General features: G+C 28.5%; 1 protein-coding gene across 3 annotated transcripts; it reads right to left on the bottom strand.

The window, feature by feature from the left end:
• Positions 1-1,263: 1,263 nt before the first annotated feature.
• Positions 1,264-26,958, bottom strand: Nle (notchless protein homolog 1). Of its 3 annotated transcripts, none has more exons than XM_087151701.1 (13): positions 26,816-26,958; positions 26,440-26,584; positions 24,549-24,766; positions 23,834-23,913; positions 22,558-22,634; positions 21,972-22,069; positions 19,930-20,122; positions 9,343-9,478; positions 9,206-9,252; positions 6,970-7,169; positions 6,140-6,299; positions 3,094-3,164; positions 1,264-1,342 (listed from the first exon to the last, which is right to left on the bottom strand). In XM_087151701.1, exons 2-13 carry the CDS (start codon positions 26,581-26,583, stop codon positions 1,330-1,332), a joined length of 1,437 nt encoding a protein of 478 aa, XP_087007827.1. In that variant the 5' UTR covers position 26,584; positions 26,816-26,958; the 3' UTR covers positions 1,264-1,329. The 3 variants fall into 3 exon arrangements, with proteins under 3 accessions (XP_087007827.1, XP_087007828.1, XP_087007829.1); XM_087151702.1 differs by having other exon boundaries at positions 26,812-26,874; XM_087151703.1 differs by having other exon boundaries at positions 26,746-26,822.

Here is a 26,958-nt window from a genome sequence, read left to right as displayed (position 1 = left end):
TTTTCGTTTTTGGACTATGGTATTCTTTCAATTTTAAAAATTTCAAATACAATGCAATAATAAATTCTTATTTAATTTTATCAGGTATTTATTGATATTTTAATGTATTCTCAAATTGCATATTTATACACAAGTTACAATTTAAAAAAAACAATTCTTTTTTTTTTTTAAAAAAAAAGTTATGCTAAAAAAAAGTTAAGTTGATATATAACAAGTTTTATAAGACTATAAAAACATTTTACAAAGCTTTTTTTTTTTTCATTTTTAAGGGCCTTTTTTAAGAACATCCTGGTTCTAATTATAATTAAAATGTTCAAAATCAGCAAAAGAGGTTTCTTAGACCATATTTTTCTGTTTAGTCTTTTTTTTTTTTGGACATCACAGGTTTTAATATCCAATGCTCACTTATTAATGAAAATAGTATAATTTTAAAAAATATTAATTTGTTTCTTTTACTCACAAGGTTATTATTTTATTTTTACAAAAATAACTTTTTCTTATAAGTGTTCCCCAAATCCCAGATTACTATTTTCTTCTGTAATAAATTTCTTGACTCACAAATTATATTTAAACATCTACATTTTTATATTTCATGGTACTTTGCATAATTCATTAGAAATATATTTTTTAAAATCAAAATGTAGGAAATGGGTGAAAAATGATGTTGAAATTGCAACTCATACAAGTGTTAGTCATATTGAATGAAGCATACAGTTAACTAGGTTAATTTTACATTTTTCTTAGAAAAAAAACAAATAAAAATTGGGCAAATAACGGAAATTAATATAGTAATTACTTTACATCAAAGCAGAGAAATAATTATAATTTATATTTACAAATATTACACAAGGTCTGCCTCATATTATTAGAAACTACTTTCTTATTCTAAAAAATTATATTCTCGACATTAAAAATAATAAGAGTTAAAATGTTTTGTAATGTAATTATATCTATTCTAGTATTTTTGGGGTTAATGAGTTGCTCAAATTAAAGATAAATTCTTTAATTTAGCAGCGATAGACAACCATTAACAGTTCAGATAAGAGTTTTGGTGAATTTTTCCACAATATTTATTTCACTAGGCAAAAAATAAAAGCTCCTATTAAAAAAACCTTTCTATTACTATTTTTCGAGTTAGATAACATGAAAGGATTAAAATAATTGATTAATCTATGTATATGTGTTTCTATAAATTAGTTAAATGGTTTATTGATAGTGTTCAGAGTCAAGTCATATACTTTAAATACAGAGATACAAATTTAATTTAAAATGCAAAAAATAATTTATTTACAAAACAATACATTGCTTGCTACATTTCTGTGACACCTATCATTTTCTCCATCTAAAAAGAAAGAAATTATTTAATTTATTTTTAAAATTAGATGCAATTTCCTAATAAAAGGCTACATTTTATTTCTGATTTTTGAGACCAATTTAAAGAGAAAAATTTTAGAAAATGAAAAATAAATCAATATAATTAAAACAAAAATATTGCAAGTTAATAGAATTTTTTGAATTAGAATTGTGTAATACACAACACATGTGAATCTTCAAACTACTTACATAATTTGCATTTCAAAACATATTATACATACTATAAGGTTGCAAAAAATTAAAAAGGTGGAGCTCTGTTCCACAGTATAATGGTCATTAATGGAGGTTGGTCATTCTTAGGGGTTACCTTCATTGACTTCAAAAGTCTATCCTGCAGGGTTGCCCCACAGAAAAAAATGAACAAATTAGTTGCTTTTGAAAAGGCGGTCGAGAAATGAAATAGACTTACATTAGAATCTGTGCAGATTGAACAAGTTAAAAAGTGAAGACTCATATTTGCAATTCAAAATTTTTACCATTTTTTTATTTTTTAAGAAAAAAAAAGTTCAGTATGTCCAGAAACTATCTTGGGGATGCAGATTTTCCACCCAATTTATGCTTTAAAAAAAAAAACATTGCTAGGAGTACAGAAAAGTCTCCCAATAGTCTCCTTTCTCTGAAAATAGTTGCTTTTTCAGGCAAAAATAGTTGCATTTTAGTCGCCTGTGGTAATCCTGATTCTTCGCAAACTATTTTAATTTTAGTCATTGTTATTTCTTTGGTTCAGAAATTCCACTTTTGTTGGCGTCGTAAAAACCAGATTGGCAGATAAAATTTAGCTTCAATAAAAATTATCCCTTCTGATATAATAAAAAGTAAAAACAAATTTATCAATTATGAATGATAGAACTATTTGAAATAAATGAACAATAATGTTTCTTAATGCATTCAATCTTTAATCGTGAAAATTAGTTATCTTTAAAAAATGAGAAGAGGTTTGTTTAATTGTTCGATGCTAAAATGAGAAAAGGTTAGCTTAGTTTTTTATAAAATAACTTTTTTTCTTATTTAACTTTCAACTCTAAAAATAAATCATTAATGGCACTGACTTTAATTCACTCTTACTGCAACATGAGGTTGTGGATCTCTTACAGGGTTTGTCAAAAAGAGACTAGATAAAAACCTCACACAAATATTTTTAATACATTTTAACCTACTTGTTTGCTTTTTTAATATTTTTTCGTGAATTCCTTATTAGACCAGTTCCGCATTTGGTACAGATCTTTACCCAGTCGCTGGGAGAGGTTTTGATGGTCTCTCTTAAAGGCTTTCTTGAACACAAAGTCTACAGAAAAAATTCTGTGTCTCCCAAAATTGGTTGTTAATAGAAGAGGTCACTACATATAGGTGTTCTTATCTGGTTTCACTGTATATATATCGTGTGCATAAGCTAATATACCTAACACATTTTCTTTCAAAGAAATCTTTTTTTTTAGCAAAAAAAATTCAGTGTTTTAAAATAGATCTAAAGTATATACATATGTATATTTTTAAACAAATTCCAATGCACTAGGTTGTATGTTATATTACTATATAATATTATTATTATATTACTCTCTGATACATCCAATAAATAACACTAACAATTCCTTGTAAACAAGAGAAAAAAATAGTGACTTTTCACAAAATTTTGAGAAAATATTTTAGTGGCTATTATTTAACTCATATCAATTGGGAAAAATTCCAAATATTTTAAAATATAAAGTTGTAGTTGCTTACATTTTTATTACTTTGTCTTTTCCTCCACTAACAACCCTCTGACCATCAGGGCTCCAATCAACTGCATAGATCTAAATAAAATACATTACATATTATAAATTACAAGACATGTGTCTTAACAAACATTTAATTCTTAGATAGAAAAAGGCCAGACGCTCATTAATAAATAAATTATTGTTCATTTTTTAGAAAGCTAGTGACTTATAGATTTTTTAATGACATTTTTATATTGAAATTGAGTACTCAATTTCAGAAGTAATTTCCCTGAAATTCCAAACTGCACTTCTGCTATGATAAATATAGCCTTTATTGTTCAGTAATCCATGAAATTTTGAGACACAAAAAAATAAAACTGGATAATACATTTTGTAAGAAGCAGAATTTTACTAGTCCAAGGTTTAACAAACATGTTTTATAAAACATATGCATAAAATTTAAGAACAGAACATTTTGCATAAGAACTATAAAATGTTTGAAAACACAATATATAATATAAATTATTAACAGAATCAGTCATGCAGCCATGATCTTACTAGTGATCAAGAACATAAACTAACTTACATAAAAAAACTTAGTTTTTAAAACAAATTACAGTTGAGAACCAAATATTGTAAATGCTTGGGACCATCACTATACAGGATGTCAGAACTTCACAGTTTTTAGGATCACTAAGAAATGATTCAATGCAGCTTAACTATATACCTACTTTAATATTGGCTTAAAATATAGCCATATTTAAGCTGTTTTAGTATTCTATTTAAAAATTTATATTTTAACTTTATTATATTTACACAGTATACCAATGTATTTTTCTTATAATTTCCCAACCACCTTTTGTTTGCTTATATTTCCCCTTCGTAAATCAAGGCAAAGAATTAAATGATTCGTTTCATTTGATTTTGCTTACAAGATACTGATTTCATTTTCGAAAGTAAAATAAAAAAATACATAACAAAAAATAAAAATAATTTCTCGATTCTACCTTGCAATCAATCTGACAGAGACTGATTTCAGGAGAAGTAAATATTTCCATGCGATCTTAGTATTGATTGCATTTCACTTTCAGACATCGAGATTAGGACTGACAGCGATTGATTTTTCTATCGGGCAGAAAGCTTTGTTTCTTAGCATTTAATCTGCTAACTCGTCGCTACGTATAATAGCAATTATAGGTGGCATAACGGGATTTTAAGCAGAAGTCTTCAGCGTGTCTTGTTAAATTGTGGTTTAGTTAGAACTGGAAATCAGTATGGATCAGTTAGACTATCGAGAAGCTATGGAAACAAAGAACTAAAGTTCTACTTTAAAAATAAAAAAAAATTACCTAAAATATTTTATAAAATAAAACTAATATATTTGGTGATTTTTGGACAAATTTTGTCAAAATTAGATAGCGTTGAAAGAGTTAAAACTAAAAGTTTTTCAATCGAGATTTTGAGTTATTTCATTTTATCTAAATCTGTGGCTCCTTCACATTTGATTTAAGGGGAAGAAAAAGAATCCCCCCATCTTTCCACCTACTAAGCTTCAATGATGACTCAGACGTTCTAGTCCAAAATGGCGGGAGAAGTGAGCAAAGTTTTACTCGATTTTCTAGGAACCAGATAAAAATTTATGTACTGCAAAATTAAGTATATTTCTACTTAATTATTGATTAAAAATTGCCATATTTTAGCTGTTCTCATATTTCAATTAAAAAATTGTATTTCCACTTCACTTTTTTTACTTTGTGTTTAAATATTAACAGCCTTTCATCCCTTCAGTGGGTCGATAAATGAGTACCAAGCATGCTTGGGAGCTAAACACTAGGGGTTCCGCGTTTGGCTGACCACCTACCTGGAACGTCTGCTCCTGCACCCCAGAGCCCAAGAAAACTGAGATGGGCACAGTAGGCCTTGGCCCTCTATGGGCTGTCGCGCCACTGAGTTTAGTTTAGTTTAAATATTAAAACATAGCCATGTATTTTTTTAGCATATGTAATGCATTTCCCCCTCGGAAATCAAAGCCCCATACCTTTCCCTCTACTTAACTTCATATATAACTGAAATTTCCATAATTGTTCTAGTTCAAAAATGCGAGCCAATTTTTTTCTGGATTCCTGATAAAGGCTCTGTATTGTATTACCATCTTATTAAATTATATTGTTGAACTGCATATATGGTTACATTCAAAAGTATTTTGAACAAATATATAATCTGATTTGAATAAATCTAGGAAAATTCAACTATGTTGAGGTAGAATTTTTACAAGAAATATAATTGCAAAACTATGAGATTTATTTACCTTGAATCTCGCTGCTTACTTATTGTTACAGTAAGTTACAAGATGAAAAGTTATTTATTTGTGTAGTTAGCAGTATTTCCCAGTTTAAAATGTGATAGGTTTTTTTTTCTTCAAAAATTTAATTTTTTGACAGCTTCAGGTTTTAGAGTCGTTGAAATTTCTGCGAAGTTATTATGTATTAATTAACTTTATCCAGAGTGCATAGCTAAATTATTAAAAAAAAGACTTTATCTGGTTTTAACCGTCATGTCAAAACTTCCGAATCATGTAAATCAAATGGCATTTTCATACACTACGGACTGACGATGCGTCGAAATAGATTGGGGTTGAATTAAGTATGAAAATGGTTAATTTAACAATGTGAACAGTGTCTTTCTGCATAATTCATAGTGGAAATCAACATGGCAAAGGAAATATCTTATTTTAAAAAAGGAAAAATTAAGCACTTTTTAAAAACACCCAATGAAAGAAGCACCTACAAGGGCTTTTAAAAAACGAAAATTGAAACTAAGCACTTTTTAAAAACGCCACGCCCCCTGTTATCATATTAAATGGTAAAAATCATTATTTTTCTCACTGCAATGCATCTTGTTTAAAATGTTTAAACACTATATAAATTAGTATACTACCAAATAAATCAAGTACATCTATGAGTATATAAAGTAATTATATAAAGTTTTCTCCACATTTAGAAAATAATTACTTTTTCTTTATGATTAAATAAATATAATGGTTTCCAAACATATATTCTTTAACTACTCACCTCATCAGCATGCCCAGGTAAATCAATCATAATTTTGTACGTCTTCATATCCCACAATTTCAAAGTAGAATCAGCACTAGAACTTACAAGCAGTCTACTGTCTGCAGACCAAGCAATTTGATATACATATTGAACATGACCATGCAGAGTAGCAAGGAACCTGAAAAGGTAGAAAATAAAATTACAAATTCGTCAAAAATGTGATGATTGTATCAGTATTACATGTATGGTTACCTTAAAAAATAGAAATTTTTAAAAAAAATGGGAGTAAATTGAAAAATCTTTTACAGCTTAGATAGACATTTGAAATCAAGAGCAATGATTCCGCTAAGCAGTAGTTAAGGCAGTGAACTGACAACCAAGGATATTTCAGGCACCTTTTCATATTTCCGGGCACCTTTTTAATAAAAAGCGGGTCCCTATTTAAAATATGAATTCTCCTCTTCTGAAAATAATAATTATAAATATTCACATTCATAATTATTCTATTTATTTATAGACAAAACAAAGAATTATACTTGAGCAATCAATAAGGATTTTAATTTGGACTGAAAAAACATCTGGATCAAGGAAAAGCAACATTGTAATTTTCTCCTTTAAATTTAAATAAAAGAGGAAATAAAAATGTTTTTAAGTATATCCAAACTTTGATTATAATTTTACCTCCATAAATATCATGGTCCATTATTTCGCTACTCGCACCCCATGCTGCAGACTTACCTTCGAAACTCCTCTATAATTTTCGGCATTGACATGTTACGGTTCATAAATGAAACCACTGAAGCCATAACAAAAAAAAAAATAATAAATTAAACATATGAAAATCTTACTTTCCTGTTTTATTCCATATTTTGATAGATTTGTCAAATGAGGCACTTGCTATCAACCTCATATCTGGAGAAAATTTGACATCATTTATTAAGTTTTTATGCCCTGTCATTCTCGCAAGAGGTTTCTTGTCTGTTTCAGGCTTCCATAAATATAACGTAAAGTCATCTGAACCAGAAACTAAAAGTTCTGGTTGGTCTTTCTAAAATAATAAATAAAAAGCACATGTAATTAAAGAAAATATAGAACAGAATATGACAAAAGATTTTCAAGAAAATATCAAAGATCAATCTTTCGACTGTTATCATTTTAGAACAGATTAAAAAAATGGTGAATATTTTTACAAACTAAATATATTTTAATTTTAAATAAAGAAAAACGTTTTCTTTTTCTCTTTCCCAACCTTTAAAAAATTAAAAAGAAACTTTGTATTAAAGATGTAGATTCATATTCATTACATATTTTATGCTTCATTCAAATTCTTTGAACATATTACTTTAAATATATTTTATTTCAAAGTGTGTTTGAAAGTTGAGCTTTGGAAATAGATTAAATATAGAAGCAGTTAGAATATTTTTAAAAATTATAACTGAAAAAAAAAAATCAATTTCATAAGTCATTTCTCATGTCTCTATAAAAAGAATAACAAGGGTGCCTAGTGATTCTTTATCTCAAAATTCCTGGCCAGTGGACTATCTTTTCCTGACTAAACCTGCACAATATATGAATATACACATGATGTAAAAATTGCTTTTACAAGCAGTATAAAAAACTAGAAAGAGAAATCTTAAGAAGGTGAAGATATTTTATTAAAAAACTATGAACAATCCATTTATTTTAGAAGTAATTGTGGCTTTTTGAAAGCACATCTGAAATTTTAGTAGGAAAAAAAAGTCTATGTAGGCATCAAAAGTCTTACATATTCTGTGAATGTAGTCAGTTTCTGAGTTTAGAAAATTGCAATTAAAATGCTCATTAATGAAATGAAATTAATACATTCCTTTTAGATACAGACAGTTACAAAACTCTTATTAGGTTTTTATTTATAGAAAAAATTATTACCAACTCTTTGAAATAAATCAAGTGAATTGCGATGTTTGGCTTTAAAATCGAATGAATACTAATCATGATATGTAATTTTTAATTCACCGAAATACATAACATGATGTCCAATTTCAAAATAGCAAGAATGAGAATCGAGATATTAGATTTTAATCACATCGCGATGAGTGATTTTTGAATCAATAATTTGCATCATGACGTTTAGTCTTTAAATTAAATGATGTGCAATTGCATGAATACAAATCACAATGAATAATTTTCAAATCAAAATAATCTGAATAGCCAAGTGCGATTTTTTAAAATCGCATTAAAGCTAATTATAATGTGTAATTTATAAAGAGCATGATTATAAATCGAAATGTGTGCATTTTAAGTTGCATAAATATGAAACGAGATGTGCAATTTTAAATTATGTGAATGTGAAACGTTTAGTTTTGTTTTTAAATAACATAAATACAAATTGTGATATGTAATTTTTAAATAACGTAAATCACAATGAATTTTTTTTCACTTATAAATTGCAGAAATACTAATCGTGATGTTTACTTTTAAAATAGCAAGGATAACAATAAAAATATTGGATTTTGTTAAATCACGATCTCTGAACTCTGATTCTTAAATACATTTGAATCACTTTTGGTTCTTTAATCAAGTGGTGAAGTGTAATTTTAAATCTCATGAACATCAACCAATCTTTTCAATCTTGTGAAAAGCTGAGCTTAACTTTGACCTGCCCTCTTAAGGGGCATGCAAGGAGTACTGTTAACCCGAAGTCTGTGCACATTACTGTTAATGTAGTGAAATTGAGATACCAGACAGGGAAAACTTGACGAAGATAATGAGCTTCAGGATTTTTTTTCCACTTTTGTGCTGTAATAGAAGAACTGGGGGAGTGCTTTTATAATTTCCCCCAACTGATGATTGAATTACCTAACTTTTCATAGATGGCCCCATTGCTCTACACCTTAATAATAGATAAAAGTTAAAATAACACTAAATATTTTTGTTTGTTTTAAAAAAAAGAAGAAAAAACATTCTTAAAACTTTACAATTATGAATTTAAAAGAAAATAGTTAAATTTAAAAAGTTGCATAATGATACAAAGGGAAAATCCTAAAAAACACATCTAAGTAATAATTCGTATGAAAATTGAGAGACTGTTAAATAAATACTTACAGTAACATTCTTGTACCTCTCATTAGCAAGCTTTGATAAAGTTTCTGCTATAAAAAGAAAGGAATAAAAAAATAGGGTATAAAAATTTAATATTGCAATAAAATTAAAAGATATTTTTATAAAAATGATAAACTTACATGTTTCAGTAATTTCTCTATAAACAATATCTGCTTTACTTGGATCATAAGGTCCAGTTCTCATAACATAGTCAGTGTTTAAAGCTATTATGTTAACCCAATGGCCATGGCCTTCAAGGGTACGGCACAAAACACCCTAAAATATAAACAGACGCAATTATTTATATGTAATAACCAACTAGAGAAATATAGAACCTTTATTTATATAGCACCATATTAAACATAACATTCTTTGAGCTCCTACACCAAATGATTTTAACGGGTGAAAACAATCAAGTCCGCTTTGAATCAATTAGTGATGCAAGAAAATTATAGTACAGAGAGAACATGCTTATACAGCTACCAACATAAAAATGAAAAGAGCCCTGAAAATTTTACAAAATAATATTAATTTCATGCTACTTCAAATAACCTTAAAATATTTAAGACACAGGGTATTCAAGGGATTTTAAATAACAATAAAATAAAATTAAAAACTTCATAGTACTAATAGCTATTAATTTAAATTGACCGCAATCTTTTCCGCTTATGATTGCCATTAGATGGAAAAATGTTATTAATTTGTTTGTTATATTCTTAAATCATAATTTTGAATAAACATTTATATAAATATTTATTTCATTTTAAATAGCTTTTATATACTCTTTAAATTAAAAAAAAAAAAAATACTCTGAATAGATAAAATTGAGAAAATGGAAAGAAAAAAAAAGCTTAAAACTGGTTACAAAAATTAATTTAGCTGTAATGCTTATTCGAATTTTTTATTCAAGTAAAAAAATTATAAAAAATAAACATTTCAATGGAGAATTTTTTATTACAATGGGTTCATTTTTTTTAAAGAAAGAAAAAAATTGTAATACATTTTTGCTTTTATAATTCTTAATATTTTTTCCTGGTTTTGCAGATAATATATGTTACGGACGGGGAGTGTCGATGAAGCTTCAAAGCAGTCAAGGGTTGCGTTTTAAAGCTTTTATTATGACAAAAAACACTTAAATGACAATAGAAAATAATTAGAGCTGGAACATCTTAATGAGGTCGCTCCCCGTAGCCGTTCAGTGAGTGAATGTAGAGGGAGTCTGCTCAACTACAGGTGGCGCTGCATGGCGTATGCAACACTCTGTCATCCTGACTTAGTCGGTCTCCGATTAATTGCTTTAAAGGTTAATATTAAACATCACAATAAAAAGAAAATATTGACGACAGAAATATTTTGACAATTGAATTGAAATATAAAACAGTAAATTAATGAAAATTTAAATCTAAACTAATTATTCAATTTTATATATTCAATTTTAATATAATATATAATTGATAAAGTAAAAATGCACTTTTCAAAATTATTAAGCAAATGAATTTCTCTTTAACCTATAAAACTAGCAGAAAATAAGTAATAAAAAGATATTTTCAAATATATAAATCTACAAAATTTTTTTATCTCACTTCTGAAAAATATGATCAATATGAATATTTCGATGATTAAAATAGAAATTTGTTATTAATATTCAGTTAAATATGTTCAATTAATATTTGATTTATGTAATAAAATTCAAAATGAAAATAATAAATTTTTTAAAAAAATTTGAGAGTCTGTGTAAAAGTTCTTGCACTAAAAATTTTTAAAAAAATCGAAAGTCAGTGTAAGAGTTCTTGCACAATTGAAAAGTTCATAGTTCATATGAAAAAAAAAGGAAAAAGTTTATGGATCTTCCCACAGTTTCATTAAGTCTGCTGATGTGGATGTGACAGTTGGTCCTTCTCCTATACCGATCTTGTGAACATCATATCTATCGTTGGGTCTAATTTTTGTTACTGTGTATGGACCGAAAAATTTTGGTCGAAGTTTCAAACCTGTCCCAAATTGGGTTCGTTTGATGGCAACTCTGTCGTGGAGCTTATACTTCGTTGCTGTCTTTCGTCTAGTATTATAATTGTGCTTGGTTTTTTCTTGCATTTCAAGTATTTTGCTTCTTTTCGCATTTGTTGTTGATTTTCAAGTAAAATATGCATGTGTTCTTCCTCGAGGATTTTCTTGATGTGCAGGTCTTCTTTATTTCTCATCTTAACTCCTGTTAAGAGCTCGAAGGGTGTAAACTTTGTTGTTGAAGAAACAGTGCTGTTGATTACACGTTGGACTGCTGGTACATGCTTGAACCATTTGCTGGGGTTGTCAAGGGATAACTTGGTGATGACTGAGATTATCGTAGCATGAAATTTTTCCTCCTGTCCATTCCCACGTGGCTGACCTGTGGTGATTGTGACATGATCAATTTGTTCGTCTTCACAGTACTTCTTGAATTCTATTGAGGTGAATGCGGATCCTTTATCTGAGATGATTCTTCTTGGATTTCCAAAAGTAATTTGTTGCAATTGTAGTTTATCCAAGGCATCTTTAGCTGATGTTGACTTGACTGGATAAATCCTTAAGAATTTGGTGAAAGCATCTAAGACGGTGTAAATGTATTTGTAATTCTTTTTTGTACTGGGTAAAGGACCAAGAAAGTTTATGTGGTATGTATCTAGAGGAATGTCTCCTTTTGGAATGGGATGCAAGAAACCTTCTTGTTTTCCTACTTTACGTGATGAAAGTATACATGGAATGCAATTGGAAATTACGTTTTCAACAGTCTTTCTTATATTTGGGAACCAAAATTGTTGTTTAACCATGTCTTCTGTCTTGTTGATACCAAAATGGCCTTTGTTGTGTTGTAGTTGAACTATTTGTTTTTGCATATCTTGAGGTATGACTAAGAGTTCTTGATTGTTTACTACTCTGTATAGGATGTTGTTTTTGTACTTGTAGTCTGTAGTTGGAGAGTGTTCGATTAGTTGTCTTATGCCTTGTGTGTATTCATCTTTGGCTTGGGCATGGCAGATTTTCTGGGTTGTTTCGTCAACTTGGATTGTCATGACAGGATATCGGCTAAGAGCGTCGACATGCTTCATCTGTTTTCCAGGTCTGTGTATTATTTCATAGTCGAAATCTTCTAGTAACATTGCCCATCTAGCAATTTTAGGTGGCAGTTCTTTTTTTGACATAGTCTTTTGGAAAGCTTGGCAATCTGTGAAAATTTTGAACTTGGTGCCTACGAGGTAATGACGAAATTTTTTAAGTGCTTGCACTATAGCTAAAACTTCTAATTCGTATGATGAATATTTTTCTTCTCGTGGGGATGTCTTGTGGCTCATATAATGAATGGGATGTAGGCTGTCATCTAAATCAGATTGCATGAACAAAATTTCGCCAACTCCTTTTGACGATGCATCGCAATGAAGCTGTAAAGGTGAGCCCTGCTTGAAAAGGTGTAGCACAGGTTCAGTTGATAAGGCTTGTTTCAGCGTTTGGAAAGCTTGTTGCTGTTCTGGGCCAAAATGAAATGGAACTTTGTCTCTAAGAAGATCACTTAGTGGTCGTGCAATAATTGCATAATCTTTAATAAATTTTCTAAAATATCCTGTTAGGCCTAGGAATGATTGAACATCTTTAGCAGTTTGGAGCTTTGGAAAATTTAAAACAGCTTTTGTCTTTTCTGCTGAGGGACTAATCGTACCATTTTCTAAAATATGTCCAAGAAAGGTAATTTTTCTTTGCAGGAAATTGCATTTTTTGAAATTAAATTCAAGTATAGCTAGTCGGAAGCTACTTTGAAAACTTTCTGGAGTTTTTGAAGACCTTCGGACTCATCATCTGATGGAACAATCACATCGTCCAAATATAAGATCAATGTCCCGTCTTCTAAGAGTTCTCGAAAAACAATCTGTATAAATCGTTGAAATACTGCTGGTGAATTGGAAAGGCCGAAAGGAACTTTGTTGAATTCAAATTGTCCATCTGGTGTCACAAACGAAGTGTATTTGCGGCTTTGAGGATGAATGTCTACGTGGTGAAACGCATTTCGTAAGTCCAGATTTGTAAAGACTGAAGCACCTTGTAGTCTATCGAAAATGTCATCCATAATTGGGAGTGGAAATCTTTCTTTAATTAACTTCTTAACATGTTTTACATCGATAATCAATCGCAATGCGAGTTGAGCCATCTTGTTTTTTACATAAGACTATTGGAGCCATAGAGTTGATATAGTAGGTAGAGGAACCAAGTCCGCTTTATTCCTTCCGAAAAGACACGCCACAGATAGCAAGCAAAGAGTTACAATCACGTGATGGAAAGAGTGCAATACTTGGCGCAGTATCACAAATGTTGGCGCACTAAGTTTTTAAACAGCTTAATTTCGATATTACCGATGCGCAAATAATCGGAGCATTTGAAAGACAAGTTTTTAAACAGCTTTATTTCGATATTACCGATGCGCAAATAATCGGAGCATTTGAAAGAGAGAAAAAAAATATTTTCGTTAATCATATTTCTTTAATATTATTAAATGGGTTTTTAAAACATGAGGAGTTTTTTTTCTCTTAACAAATAATTTTTAATTAAAGTACTGCCTTTATTTAAAAAAATTCAGTAGTTCTCGTCTGTACCCTTAACACTATTCCTTAAAATTTATTCATTATATAAAAATAAAAAACGATATTCTGCATCACTTATATTTATTACTATATTCAGAAATTTTTTTTTTTAAATGTTTTTATTGCAAAGACCTATTTTTAAAAAAAAAAAATTACTGATATACATTGTAATAACTATTGTTATTTTTTTTTTAAAAAAATAATAACTTCGATACAAAAATCAGGATTTTTTTTAAATCTACCAGGGCTTAAAATGTGAATTTGAAAATGTTGCCCTTCTTTTTTAATGAAACACAAGTTCGTTTAAAAAATTAATTTAATCTTTACGTTTTAAAAGTTTTATCACTGTTAGATAAAACAAATTGTAAAATTAAACAGATTGTCTGAAAAAAGTTCGATGCTTAGAAATAACGTTAATGTTGCAACACTTTTATCATTTTTATTTATGCTCACCAAGAGACTGCTCGAGAGGTAATATCAAATTTCGGGAAAAATAGCTTCGGGGAAAATAAAACCCGTTTTTAGTAGAACAGATTAGTTAGAAAACATATTTTTGATTAAATTTAATTACGTTTAGAATTTTATTTATATATTGAATACATTAAATTATTTATACAATAAAGATTATTTACATTATTAATTTAGAATTTTGACTTCTTTTTTTCCTGACACTTAAAATAGATATTTTCAAAAATAAACTGCTGTTGCATTTTAACTTAATACTCAACAATTTGTCTAAATATGAAATAAAATATTTATTCTAATATAAAAGTTTTCAGCTCCGAATAGAGAAAAATATAAGATTAAAAGCATTAAACTAATCAAAGAAAATAATAAAAGAGTTTAATTAGAAATTTTACTTTGTATTTCATGTACAATCTAATTCCATAAATTACTAGGAAGTTTAAATTGTACACACAAAGAGACTAGTAGAAAAGCTTTCGAAATTATAACAAAAAATACTTAAATAAAAGAGAAAGCAATTAGAATTTTTACTTTGTACTAAATGTAGATTGAAACTAATGACGAACTTATTAAAATATCTTACTTTTATTTGTGATAGAAATTGCAATTTATGCAACTTTTTATGAGGTAAATTTATGCAACTATTATAGGTCAATGTATATTTAATAATTTTTATGCAGAAAACCAGTATCTTAAAAAGTAGCAGTTAAAAATATTTTACTTTACAAATAAAAGAACCATAATCATTTTATGGACATTAAGAAAATTACAATGCCCATCCATAAAAAATGTAATTTTCTTAAAAATAGTAAGTGCATTTAAAACTATATCTTTTAGCCAGCTGCAAATTAAATATATACAATCTAGATAAAGGTAAAAACAGTTGAAATTTTACAAGAAAGGTTCACGATTCTAAATCTTTGCACCACAGCCAGCTGTTAGCCTTGGCCGTCTGAGCAGTTTATTCCATACCAATGCATAACATGCGCTAATTTACTGCACTAATTTACTCCTATACAACTTATCCACTTCTATGTTATGTTTTCTAAATTTGTTGCACTAAATCAAACTAATTCTACGCTTTAATATACTAGTAAAATAAAGTATTTCCAATAAAGCAACTATTTTTAAATAAAAAGAAGATAAACAAGTACTTAATGATTGTATTAAATATACCTGAATTTATTTTCTAAATAGTACATAATTTGTATTCATTTTATGTATAGTAACAGAATTATATAATTTTATTAAAAATTAACACTAAAACTACTATACACTATTTTATATTTAAATACTAAAAATATTTCATAGAATTTAATTATTCATCAAACATATAAGAATATACAAATAATTTGGTTTTTAAGCATTCCTATGTAATTCAAAAAACACAACTTCTTATGTACCATATTTTTTATTTAAATATATATATTTAAAGGAAACATTTTAGAACAAGATAAATATTGGGTTTTAGTAATCAAGAGGTAAAGATATACAAAATCTTCAGAATATACAGAAATGATATCGACATTTAAAGAGAACTAAAACAAAACCGAAAGTTTACTCAACTGTTCCTTGGCGCTAAAGTATCTCGCCAAGGAAGCTAACAAAGCTTTGCAGCTATTTCAGCTAAAAATAGAATATATATTGAAATATACTGAAACATTATAAGTTTAAAGTTTAAGAAACAATAAAAACTTATGTTAAATGCAAAAAAAGTGAGCAAAAACGAGCGTAATTGATTATTAAAGCAAATAAAATATGATTATCAGAGCATGACTGAGTATCGGAAAAATTTTAAAATCAATTTTAAAATAGAAAAAGTGAAAAAAAATGTCGCCCTTTCTTGTAAAAAGTTATCGGACAGTCCCTAGAAAACTTCTCCGTGCAGCAAAATGCTCAGGACTTTTGTACCATTCTTATTTCTGAATTAAAAAGACAGACAGTTAATTGCATCAGACGATCGCAATGCTAAACGAATGGACGGGAATCGAAGCGGTCTCAGTGAACGGCAAGTTTGGGCTACAGTCACGTGACTTTATCTTGTCCACGGGTCGGGGGTTATTCTACTCTCTCTACCCAGTATTTCAACTCTATGATTGGAGCAGAATAATCTGAAGTGCTTTCTCTAATTATACCTTTGTTTAACATTTCTTTAATTTGCTTATTAACTTCTAATTTCTCGAAAATAGATAGGCGGCGCAGACGTTGATGAACTGGCATTTCATCTTGAAGAAAAATTTGCATTTCATAATTTGTGTTCCTAATTTTATTTGGTCTATAAGATTTAATAAGTTGTTCAATTTCGGCACGCGTATCGGATTTTAAATGAGATAAATCAACATCGGTGTTAACTATATTTATATTAGATAAACAAGAATCCGTATTTTCAATAAACGCATTTTTAATCTCTTTATTTTCCGGATTTGAAGAATTAAAATAGTTTGTTTCTGTTTCGGCTGACGAAAATATATCGGTTTCGGTTTGTTTATTTACATCGGAACAAGCACTCTGATCACGTGATTTGGCAGTTTCCGCTTTCCTATTACGCGCAGACGTCATTGAATCAAACTCATTTATTTGTTTTTCAAATAAATTTTGAGTAGAAGTACTTTTGCATTCGCATAACAAATTTTCGGTTTCAGTTTGAAAAGGGATTGGTTCATTATTGTTCTCAATCTCAAAGAATGACTGACCTTCGTCTAACTTACGCGACTGTATTACACCCTTGTCAGATCTATTTTTAGAAAGTGGGGGAGAAAAATTATCGTTTTCTGAAATGAAAGAAGTAATTTGATTTTCTTTTTTAGACATAGAGCTTAATTTAGAAGTATTTTGTTGTTCGTTTTTATGCAAAGGGAATTTAGTTTTAGAATAAGGAGAAATCATATTTTCTTTTGAAATTCGAACATATTCTTTTTTTGCTTCATTTAAATCATCCAAAATATTTGGGGGAATTATTAAATCACAATAAAGATTTTTACAAACGGCTGCCGTTACTGTTATAGGATTTTCACGAAAACTTGGAAGCGATAATTTTACTTTTGAAAGTTCAGCTTGTACTTCATTTCCGAAAGCACAAGTTAATTGAACAGTTCCGACACTTTTTGTTTTGGGGGGAATTAAGTGTTCTCGTACGCAAATAATATTGGCTCCCGAATCAACTAACGATTGAATGACTAGTTTATCATTAACGAAAATTTTTTCATATTGTAATTCATGCTTAGATTCATTAAATATTTTAGCTTCGACTTTGCAAACAGGGTCTCGATCAACTCTATGGTCTCGATTTGAGTTAAATCTACGATTTGAATTAGTTTCGTTTCTGGGAAAGTTTTCGCGCGGATTATTTCGTGATTGGTATTCTGTAGAATTTCTCTCATATGAATTACGATTAAAGCTTTGAAATGAGTTATTTTTTTGCTTGTTGTCGAACGGTTGTTGACGGTAGTGTTTTGGACTCTGCTGATTTCTTCTGAAATTTTGTCCGTGGTTAAAGTATTGTTCTTTATTTTTTGTTTCACTTAGCGACTTTCGTTTTGCCGTAAAGAAAATATCACATTTTTGAGCAAGTTCTGGAGGTTTTAACCATTCTTCACCTTGAATTATGGCAATATGCGATTGAGTTTCATAATCTAATATTGAATAGAGTTTATCGGCGATAATTAACTGGGATAATGTTTTAAAGTCAGTTGCTTTGCGTATTTCGCAATAATACTCGAAGGATGTTGTTAATCGTGAAGCAAACTGTGTGTGCGATTCATCAGGCAGGCGTTGAGATTTTCGAAAATTCATTAAACATTCGTGTGGTGTTGGCTGAAATTGTTTCAAAACGGCATTTTTGACTTTTTCATAATCTCGGAGATCATTTTCTGAAATGTGTAATAAAACGTGATTTGCCTTTTCGCCTAAAATATTTATCAATATTTCAGATTTTATTTCATCCTGTACTCTTTTTGTGGTAAACGAACGTTCAAGAGATTGAAAAAATAAACTGTAGTTCTCTGGTCTTGTCGACACAGGCATGCTAAGTGTTCGGACGCTTCTAATAATACTTTCGATATCGGGACCATCTTCACTTACGTCTGAATTTCTAGATGAGTTCAGGTTGGCACTAAGAGTGTTTCGAAGGTTTGTTAATTCGATTTGGCGTTCTAGCTGTGCGAGTTGAATTTTTTCTAATTCTATCTTAGCACTTTCGTTATCTTCGCGGGCTTTTCGTTCTTCGACGGTTGATGCAACTAGATTTTTAACGAAATCTACGTTCTCTTTGAATACATCACTTGATTCAATTAAGCGTTTTAGAGTAATTAACGTAGCGTTTTCCGGTACAGTTATTCCTAATTCAAATGCGATCTGTAGTAGATCTTCTTTTCTCGTATTTTTATACATGTTTAATAATAAAGTTGCTCCTACCTGCATTTCTTGAAATTGAAACTAAATCCGTTAATTTTATCCTTTGCGTGATGATTCCAAATATTTTTTCAACAGTGTTGATTTGCAGGAACGGCGGTTTTTTGCTGTTGATGATCAATGGCGGCAGTTTCGTTTTGCCGGTGTAGCTGTAGGAGGATTCTTGTTTCTTTTTATGCTGCTGTTGACTTTAGCTTAATTGAGCAGGTTTGGCCGAGCCCCCATGTTACGGACGGGGAGTGCCGATGAAGCTTCAAAGCAGTCAAGGGTTGCGTTTTAAAGCTTTTATTATGACAAAAAACACTTAAATGACAATAGAAAATAATTAGAGCTGGAACATCTTAATGAGGTCGTTCCCCGTAGCCGTTCAGTGAGTGAATGTAGAGGGAGTCTGCTCAACTACAGGTGGCGCTGCATGGCGTATGCAACATATATTCAATTCTTTTGTGATATATTTTCAATTTCCAGAGGCATAACAACCTTAATGTAGTTGAAGTGCTCAGACCATATAGCAATATGCAGATTCTAAAGCCTCACTTTTCCCAACATTTTTTACACCTAACTGTTCCTTACCATTTTCCAGATATATTTGTTGAATTTCCACTAGATAAAAATACAATATACAATAACATTTCACTGTCAACAAGGAAATTCTGATGTTGTTCACCAAAAGTACTCCCTAGAACAATTTGAAAATGTAACTTTTTGCAGCTTCCCCGTTGCATCCTGTGCATATTTTTAGCAAAAACTGACTTAAAATACTTTTAGAAAATATATTTATTTAAATAAACCTTTTAAAATCAGGGAGGAAGTAAATATTGAATAAAATGTAACTTTTTCTTAGGCCTAATAAAGATTCTGAAAAATTATATGTTAATTGAAAATTCAGTGCATCACACACAAAAAATTTCAGATATGCTTTTTTTCAAAATTTCATTACAGTTACAATATATTTCAAGAAAATCAGTATCATAATGAATTATAGAGGTAAGGAGTTATAGTTAAAGTATAAAAAGAAATTTTTCATGAGAAAAGATTTTTGTCCAGTAAAATAAAGAAACAATTTCATAATAATAAAATTTTTTATCAACCATATTATGGATCTGATAATATCTATATAAACTTGACTAAAATTAGACTGTTAAATTAAAGACTAAATGTAAGTAATTAATCTAAATATTAACTCTAAGGAGGCACAATAATTTTAAGACACACAACTGTACATAATATAATGAATATTCTTACATCATCAGCCCTAAAAACTTTTATAGAACGATCTTGAGAAGAAGTATAAATTAATCCAGATCCTCCCCATATCACACATGTTACTTGAGCTGTATGTGAGCACAGTGTGTGTAACGTTTGACCCGTGATTATGTCCCATATTCTTACAGTACAATCCTTAGAAGCACTTGCTAGACGTCGACATGCTGCATTTCTAAAAACAGAAAATTTAAAAACAGAAAATTTTATCTTCACAATCATTCCTAACCTAATAATTTAAAATTAATATCATATAAAAATTAAACATTCAAGTTAGTTACTTTGAACATAGCTATTGAAATTCTTAGTATAATTAAAATTGTTATTCTTATTTCACCTAAATGTGGACTATAAAAAACAAAAGTCCTTATTTACTAAATTTTTTTGATTTCATGAAGAGTTTGCAATCTTTACAATATACAAAGGGGAAAAAATTGTCAGCAGTTTAATCTTTTACCAATGGCTAGTTTAAAACAAATGAAAAACTCATTTTTCTTCACATCTCTCATGAATTGCCCCTTCAGGGTGCATAGCCAAATTATTCAACAAAAAATAAGCACCTTTTAAGCCCTTTTCAAGCACTCAAAAAATATTTAAAATATATCATAATTAGGCAAGGTTGAAAAGTTTTTGACAATTGACGGTTTTATCTTGTTTTAACTGTCATGTCAAAAATAATTGTTTTTGATAAAATTGGCATTTTTGACAATTGTCAAAAACCATGAAATTTTGAATCACGTAAAACGAATAGCGTTTTCATACGCTACGGAGTGACAATAAGCCGAAATAGATTAGGGCTGAATTAATTATGAAAACGTTGAATAGAACAATGCGAACTGCTTCTTTTTGCATAATTCGAAGCGAAAATCAACACAGTAAAGAAAAAATCTTATTTTGAAAAAAAGGAAATTAAGCACTTTTTAAAAACATGCAATGAAAAAAGCACCTTTAAGGGCTTTTAAAAAACGAAAATCGAACATAAGCACTTTTTAAAAATGCTACGCACCCTGCCCTTTCACTACTGTCCAAATTTCAGGTCGCTAGCTAGTGCAAACAGTTCTGGCGTTATAGAGAGATGCACACACAGAAAAACTCTTCATTTTATTTTTGGGATGATTCATTGAATTTTAATGCCTAGTAAATTATTGGAATGCATGTTAAAGTGGCGTGTCATCATTATATGGATAATACTCCAAGAATTTTCACATTGTAGTTTTCCCAGATTTCCAGAGAAAAGAGGCCCACACTGAAAATTGATTTCAAAACATTAAAAAAAAAACTATGTTTTGATGTTCTGCTTTCCACAAAGTAAATAAAGAAACTATAACAATTTTAAGGATATACTCGCATCCAAAAACACATGTATTACAAAATATACATGTAAACAGGATAATCTTTAGCTTGGTCTTAAACAAAAGTTAATTATAAAAAATTCACATAGTTATAAGCAAATATGAAGATTATTGCTCATAATTTAAAACTAGAGTCATTAAAAATATTATTTTTCCCTCAATACAATATATATATATTTCTTTTAATTAAAAATAAAAACTTGAATTAAAATATTTTGATATAATAGGAATAAATCAAGTAAGAATCAGGTCTTACTACAACACGGTGCATAAATTGAACATTTAAAATACAATTTTGAATAACAAGACAGTATACATCAATGAGTTTCAAGTCTTTTACTTTATTTGTACATATAATATTGATAATATTATTGAATTTTCAATACCTAGGTAATGTGAATGACAAAAATTAGAAATTAGCTAACATGTTTACAAATCAGAGTTTTGGGGGTCCACCAATGGCTTAAATTCATTGATTGAATCAATTGTAAATAACAAAAAGATTACAAATACTCACAAATTGTACTGCTAAGCATAAAATAGAACTATTTCACTATTTAATAGTTCTCTGAACTATTTCAATATAGAATTATTTAATTAATAATTTAAATAAAGCAATCTAATTACATGTAATTAAAATTACATTACAGAGAGTAAAGAAAATTGTCTTGCCTATGAAGAGGTTCCCAAGAAATATGAGATATCCAGCCTTTATGTCCCATTAATGTTCTGCCCATTTGTTTACCAGTTTTAGGATCCCAAATACAGACCTGAAAATAAGATTTATGAATTCTGAGGTATGGAAATTAAATTAATGTCATGTTATTTTTTTTAAAAAAATTAGATAAAAGTTGGTAACTTGGTAACAAAATTGCTTAAAATATTAATCATCTTAAATTAACAATCATTTATTGTGTGAAAATAATCAAAAAGGAATTGATAATGAAAGAAATGGCAATGATTATCTTATTTCTGAATAATGATATTGATATTTTTTAGTAATATTGGACATCTAAAAGCATACAAATTTAATTAGAATATCTATATAATATGAGTTCCAATAAATATGAAACATTAATATACAGATAGTATTCTCACTAGTGATAGAAGTGCTTAATTGAAAATAGGAAAACTCTCTAAATACTAATAAATAAATTTTGTTGCAGAAAATAATAAATAAATTTATTTATCTCAAAAGTTTATAATGAAATACCTTAAACAAGCGAATTTCCCTTTTAAAAAATACTATTTTACTTACCTGGCAATTTTTACATCCAGAAGCCAATTTCATGCCATCGGGTGACCAAGCTATACACAAAACCCAATGCTTGTGAGCTGTAAATAAATTGCAACACTTGATTGTAATAAGTGCAATGATTGTAAATACATTAGAATGGGAATATTTCATTACTTTCCGACAACAGGCTTAATCTTTAACTCACTTTAGTTATTTTAATATTTTGTTTTCTTAAAAACGCTCTAAAGATTAGTATTTAAAGTGACGGTACTGGATTTAATAAAAATGAACAAAACTCAAAATCAACAGTAATGTGTTGGTTCGAGATCACTAAAATTTGACTCAGACTACCATAAAATAACTATCAGGAGCCACCTGAACCAGCAATTGATGTAAAAGAATGGTATGTTATTTTGGTTTTCTGATTTTCAGTTCTGTTTTCATCAATTTTATTGTCAAAATATAGCATATATCATCAAATTACACTTTCAAACATAACACTTTCTTTGTATTGTAATTTTTCATTTACAGTATTAATCATATTTTCATAATTAATCATATCAAAACAAGGTATAGTTACAAATCTGTGGATCAGGGGCTAAATTTTCTTAAGCTCTACGCTTGATGAGCAATAAAATCAAAGTAAAAAACATGCGAAAGCAGATTTCGATAAAATGAAAAATTTTCCGCAAACACGAATTCTCAATATCAAAATTTCTGAAAGAAATTTAATGACTATTGAAAATAATTTCAACTCTATCATCAAGCAATTTTGAAAAAATTTTCTCAAAAATCATTAAAACAAATTCTCACTTTCAAAACTTTCTGTAAGAAATTTAATGAATATTGAAATTAACTTCATCTATCATTATCAACTTAACAAAATTTGCTCAAAAATGACTAATTCTTTTAAAACTCAGCATTGATTATTACACATTGCAGCACTTATTTCTTAAAATTTAGAAGTTTTTCAACAATATAAAACTAATTATTGACTTTATACTCGGTTTTCTTTTCATGTAATTAAAATAAGTAACTCGGAAGTATTTTAATAAATATTTTTATAAAATTTCTTGTTGTCCATTACATTTTTGAGGATACAACTTTGATTCCTTTTTTTTTTAAATATATGAGTAATATTATAAAATTCTCCATGATAATTTCAAGCTTTTTACGAACCCCATGTGAATATTATGCATATACGCTTAGAAGTAATAATATATTTTAGAATGCTAGTTGATGTATATATATTTTTTCCCGTCATTTGAAAGTATACATAACTAAAAACTTTATTCACCTTTACAAGTGTATTGTGGAGTTTCTGTATTCACATCCCATAGTCTAACTGTTGTATCTCCCGATCCACTAGCTAAATATCTAAAATAAACAAATATTATGAGCATTCAAATATTAAGAAAGAAAATAAATTATTTCGTAAAAAACAACCAACTGAGTTTTTAAAAAAATTAACAAACATAATAAAAGGTGGATACATAGTAAAAAACACCATTAAAAATGCTGAGAAATCATCACTGAGTTTTATTATGAAGTTTTGCAATAGCACTGCCATTCAGTTTTAATATTACAAGTTAATCTTGAGGTTATAGAGGATAAGGAAACAAAACTAATAAAGTCCAACTTATTTATTTTTATTTTAATTAGGTCAGTGATTTTAAATACAATGAACTTTTAACTGCTTTAATAACAATTATATATCAACTCGCTAAAATCTCATCAACTAGCAAAAATTTAGAGAAAGTTATTTTAACAAAAACTAAATATAATGAAAAAAAAAGATTTTCGGCTGTTGAAAATTAGATTCAAAACAAATCATATATCATAAATATTTTTTTTTTTTAATTTTATGATTAGAAGATTTAATAAGAAAAGCAGTTTCAGGAGCCATTACTTAAATATGAGTTTTTCACTGTAATAAATGTCAGTTTATAAATGTTATAACAACTTAAAAATTTGAAGTGATAATATATTCATAAGTTTATGATGCATTCTACCTGCCATCAGGACTAAATGATGCAGAGATAACAGCTTCAGCATGCCCTGGTATTGAACTAGTACAGCGTGTCACCGGACGAACTTTAAACACAGACTGTTCAGCATAAGTAATTTCTAAAGTTTTCTCAGTTTCAAATACTTTGTTATCATGACAACTTTGCAGGGAATCTTTAATTTGGACATCATTTATAAAAAACAAAAATGGAGAAGACTCTTCCTAAAAGTTAAAAGTAGATTATTAATGATTTTAAAAAATGTTGATTGTATTTAAAAACTAATTACAATTTTTATTCTTCAAAAAGTAGTATCATTAAGAAGCTAAAATAACATAAGAGCAGAAATCAGTTTAAAGCATATACATCAACATTTTGCATCTTCAGTAGGAATTAAAACATATAATGAAAGAAAGCAGGGAAAAATGAAAAAAGCTTTCATTACAAAACTAAAACATAAAGTGGTGAAGTTTGCTTTAAAAACTATATAAATAAAACAATTAACTTGAATTGAGTTCCTAACACTGAAATTATAACATAATTTAATTTGAACACAAACATACATTTTTAAAAATACATTAATATTTTGAAATTCATAGAAAACAACATGTCAAATTTTATCATTTTTATCTTTTATATCTATTATAATACCTTTATTTCAACATTACAATTTCCATCAAACATGAATTTAATAAGGCAAAATTAACAAAATTAATTTATTATTTCATTTCAATATAGCTAAAAATTCACTTGTTGGGAAAGTAAGTATACATTTTACTTATTATCTGCATATGATAAGTAAAATTTTTGGAACTAAATAGTTCAAAAATATAAAATGCTCTAATTTTTGTTTTAGCAGAAAATTAATGACTCTATATAATTTCAGTAAAAAATTAACTATTGTATATTAATTAAATTTTTGAAAAAATATCAAATTACTTTTAAGTGAACATTGATTAATATTTAACCTGAACTCATGAATCTGGTCATTAAATTAGCGTAATTTTAATATGTGCAATTTTAATGGGGTAATTAAATCGTATAGAGCTTGTGTATTATGTCTTTATTTGTGTAGCTCTCTTTCATCCCTACACAAACAATCACTGTTTTCCTCTTCCTTACTGCTTCATTAACCACAATAATCAAGTGTCTATATATGTCATTATTTAAACACCCCATTTCTCGTTGTGTTAGCCTTATTCTCGTTCCTGCAGTATAATCTTCACACTTTGTTTATTAAAAAGTAGAAAATTTTTTATTATATTTCAAAACATTATAAATACTACTTGGCTCAAGTAGAATATGGGATCTAAAAAATAGAAATATTACCGTATTGTGATCTGTCATGCCAACTACAATCGACAAATCAATTTTAAACCTGTAGATTAATTTCAAACATGTAGAAAACTAATTTTAAACACAAAGAGGTTCGCTTGATGTGGCCATGAGTTATACCCTTTAAGTTGATGGGGAGGTTTTGGTAACATGATATGTGTCAGAATAATCGTCAAGTCTTGTAAACTTCCGGGCAGTGGCCTAAAAAAACTTCACAGAAAGGATCAACTCAAAAGGTATAACTCGTAGCCATGACTGGGCAAACATCTACATATTTTTTTTTTTAAATTTGCAGGTTTAAAATCTGTTCGGCATCTTGGCGATTGTAGTTGGTGAGACAGATCACGATATGGAAATATCCCCAAACTCAGCCTTAATAATGAAAAAAACTGATATCAATAGATACTATAATAATGAAATAATAAATACTGAAGTTAGAATACAAATGTGTCAAAAAATTTTCAAAGACATTGACGTCTTTGAAGAACTTTTCACAATTCAATATAAAACTATAAAGAAATAAATATACCTACACCGATAATATACAAATTATGCCACATACCTTCTGAAGGAGAGAATTACAGATTAAAGAGAGTTTCTTGACATCGGTACTAAGTGGAAGATCAAGTGGTGTACCAGTAATTTCACCGGCTTCATTTTTAAACTGAACCAAAATGTAACGGTCATCAACGTCCATTTCTGTCATCCTAAAATTTAATTACATGTAAATAGAGAATAACATGATCAATGATTTTTATATACTTTAATTAATCTTAAGAGGTAATAAAATATTAAAAAAATAATACCCAACAAAAACTTTCAATAAATGTTTTAAAAAATGAGTACTAGATAAAAAAGAATAAAAAACTTTTCATTTTTTCATTATTTCTAATAGTTACAAACACATATATTTAAGAAAAGATTGCAAATTTACCTACCTTAGACAAATTTTTTAAAGCACGAGCACACGAGGAATGTTTTGTTTTGATTTGTAGATTGATTAATTGATATGAAGAAAAGAGGCAGCAAGCTTTTTGACAACTTTCAAACATGCTTGCTGCTCAAAGATATTCAAAGAAGT

Source organism: Parasteatoda tepidariorum, chromosome 9 (assembly GCF_982258835.1).
Source record: "Parasteatoda tepidariorum strain Cologne lab strain chromosome 9, Ptep-v5.0, whole genome shotgun sequence".
Classification (NCBI taxonomy): domain Eukaryota; kingdom Metazoa; phylum Arthropoda; class Arachnida; order Araneae; family Theridiidae; genus Parasteatoda; species Parasteatoda tepidariorum.
Note: the sequence above shows the minus strand (reverse complement) of the source record. Positions and strands in the feature narration are given on the sequence as shown.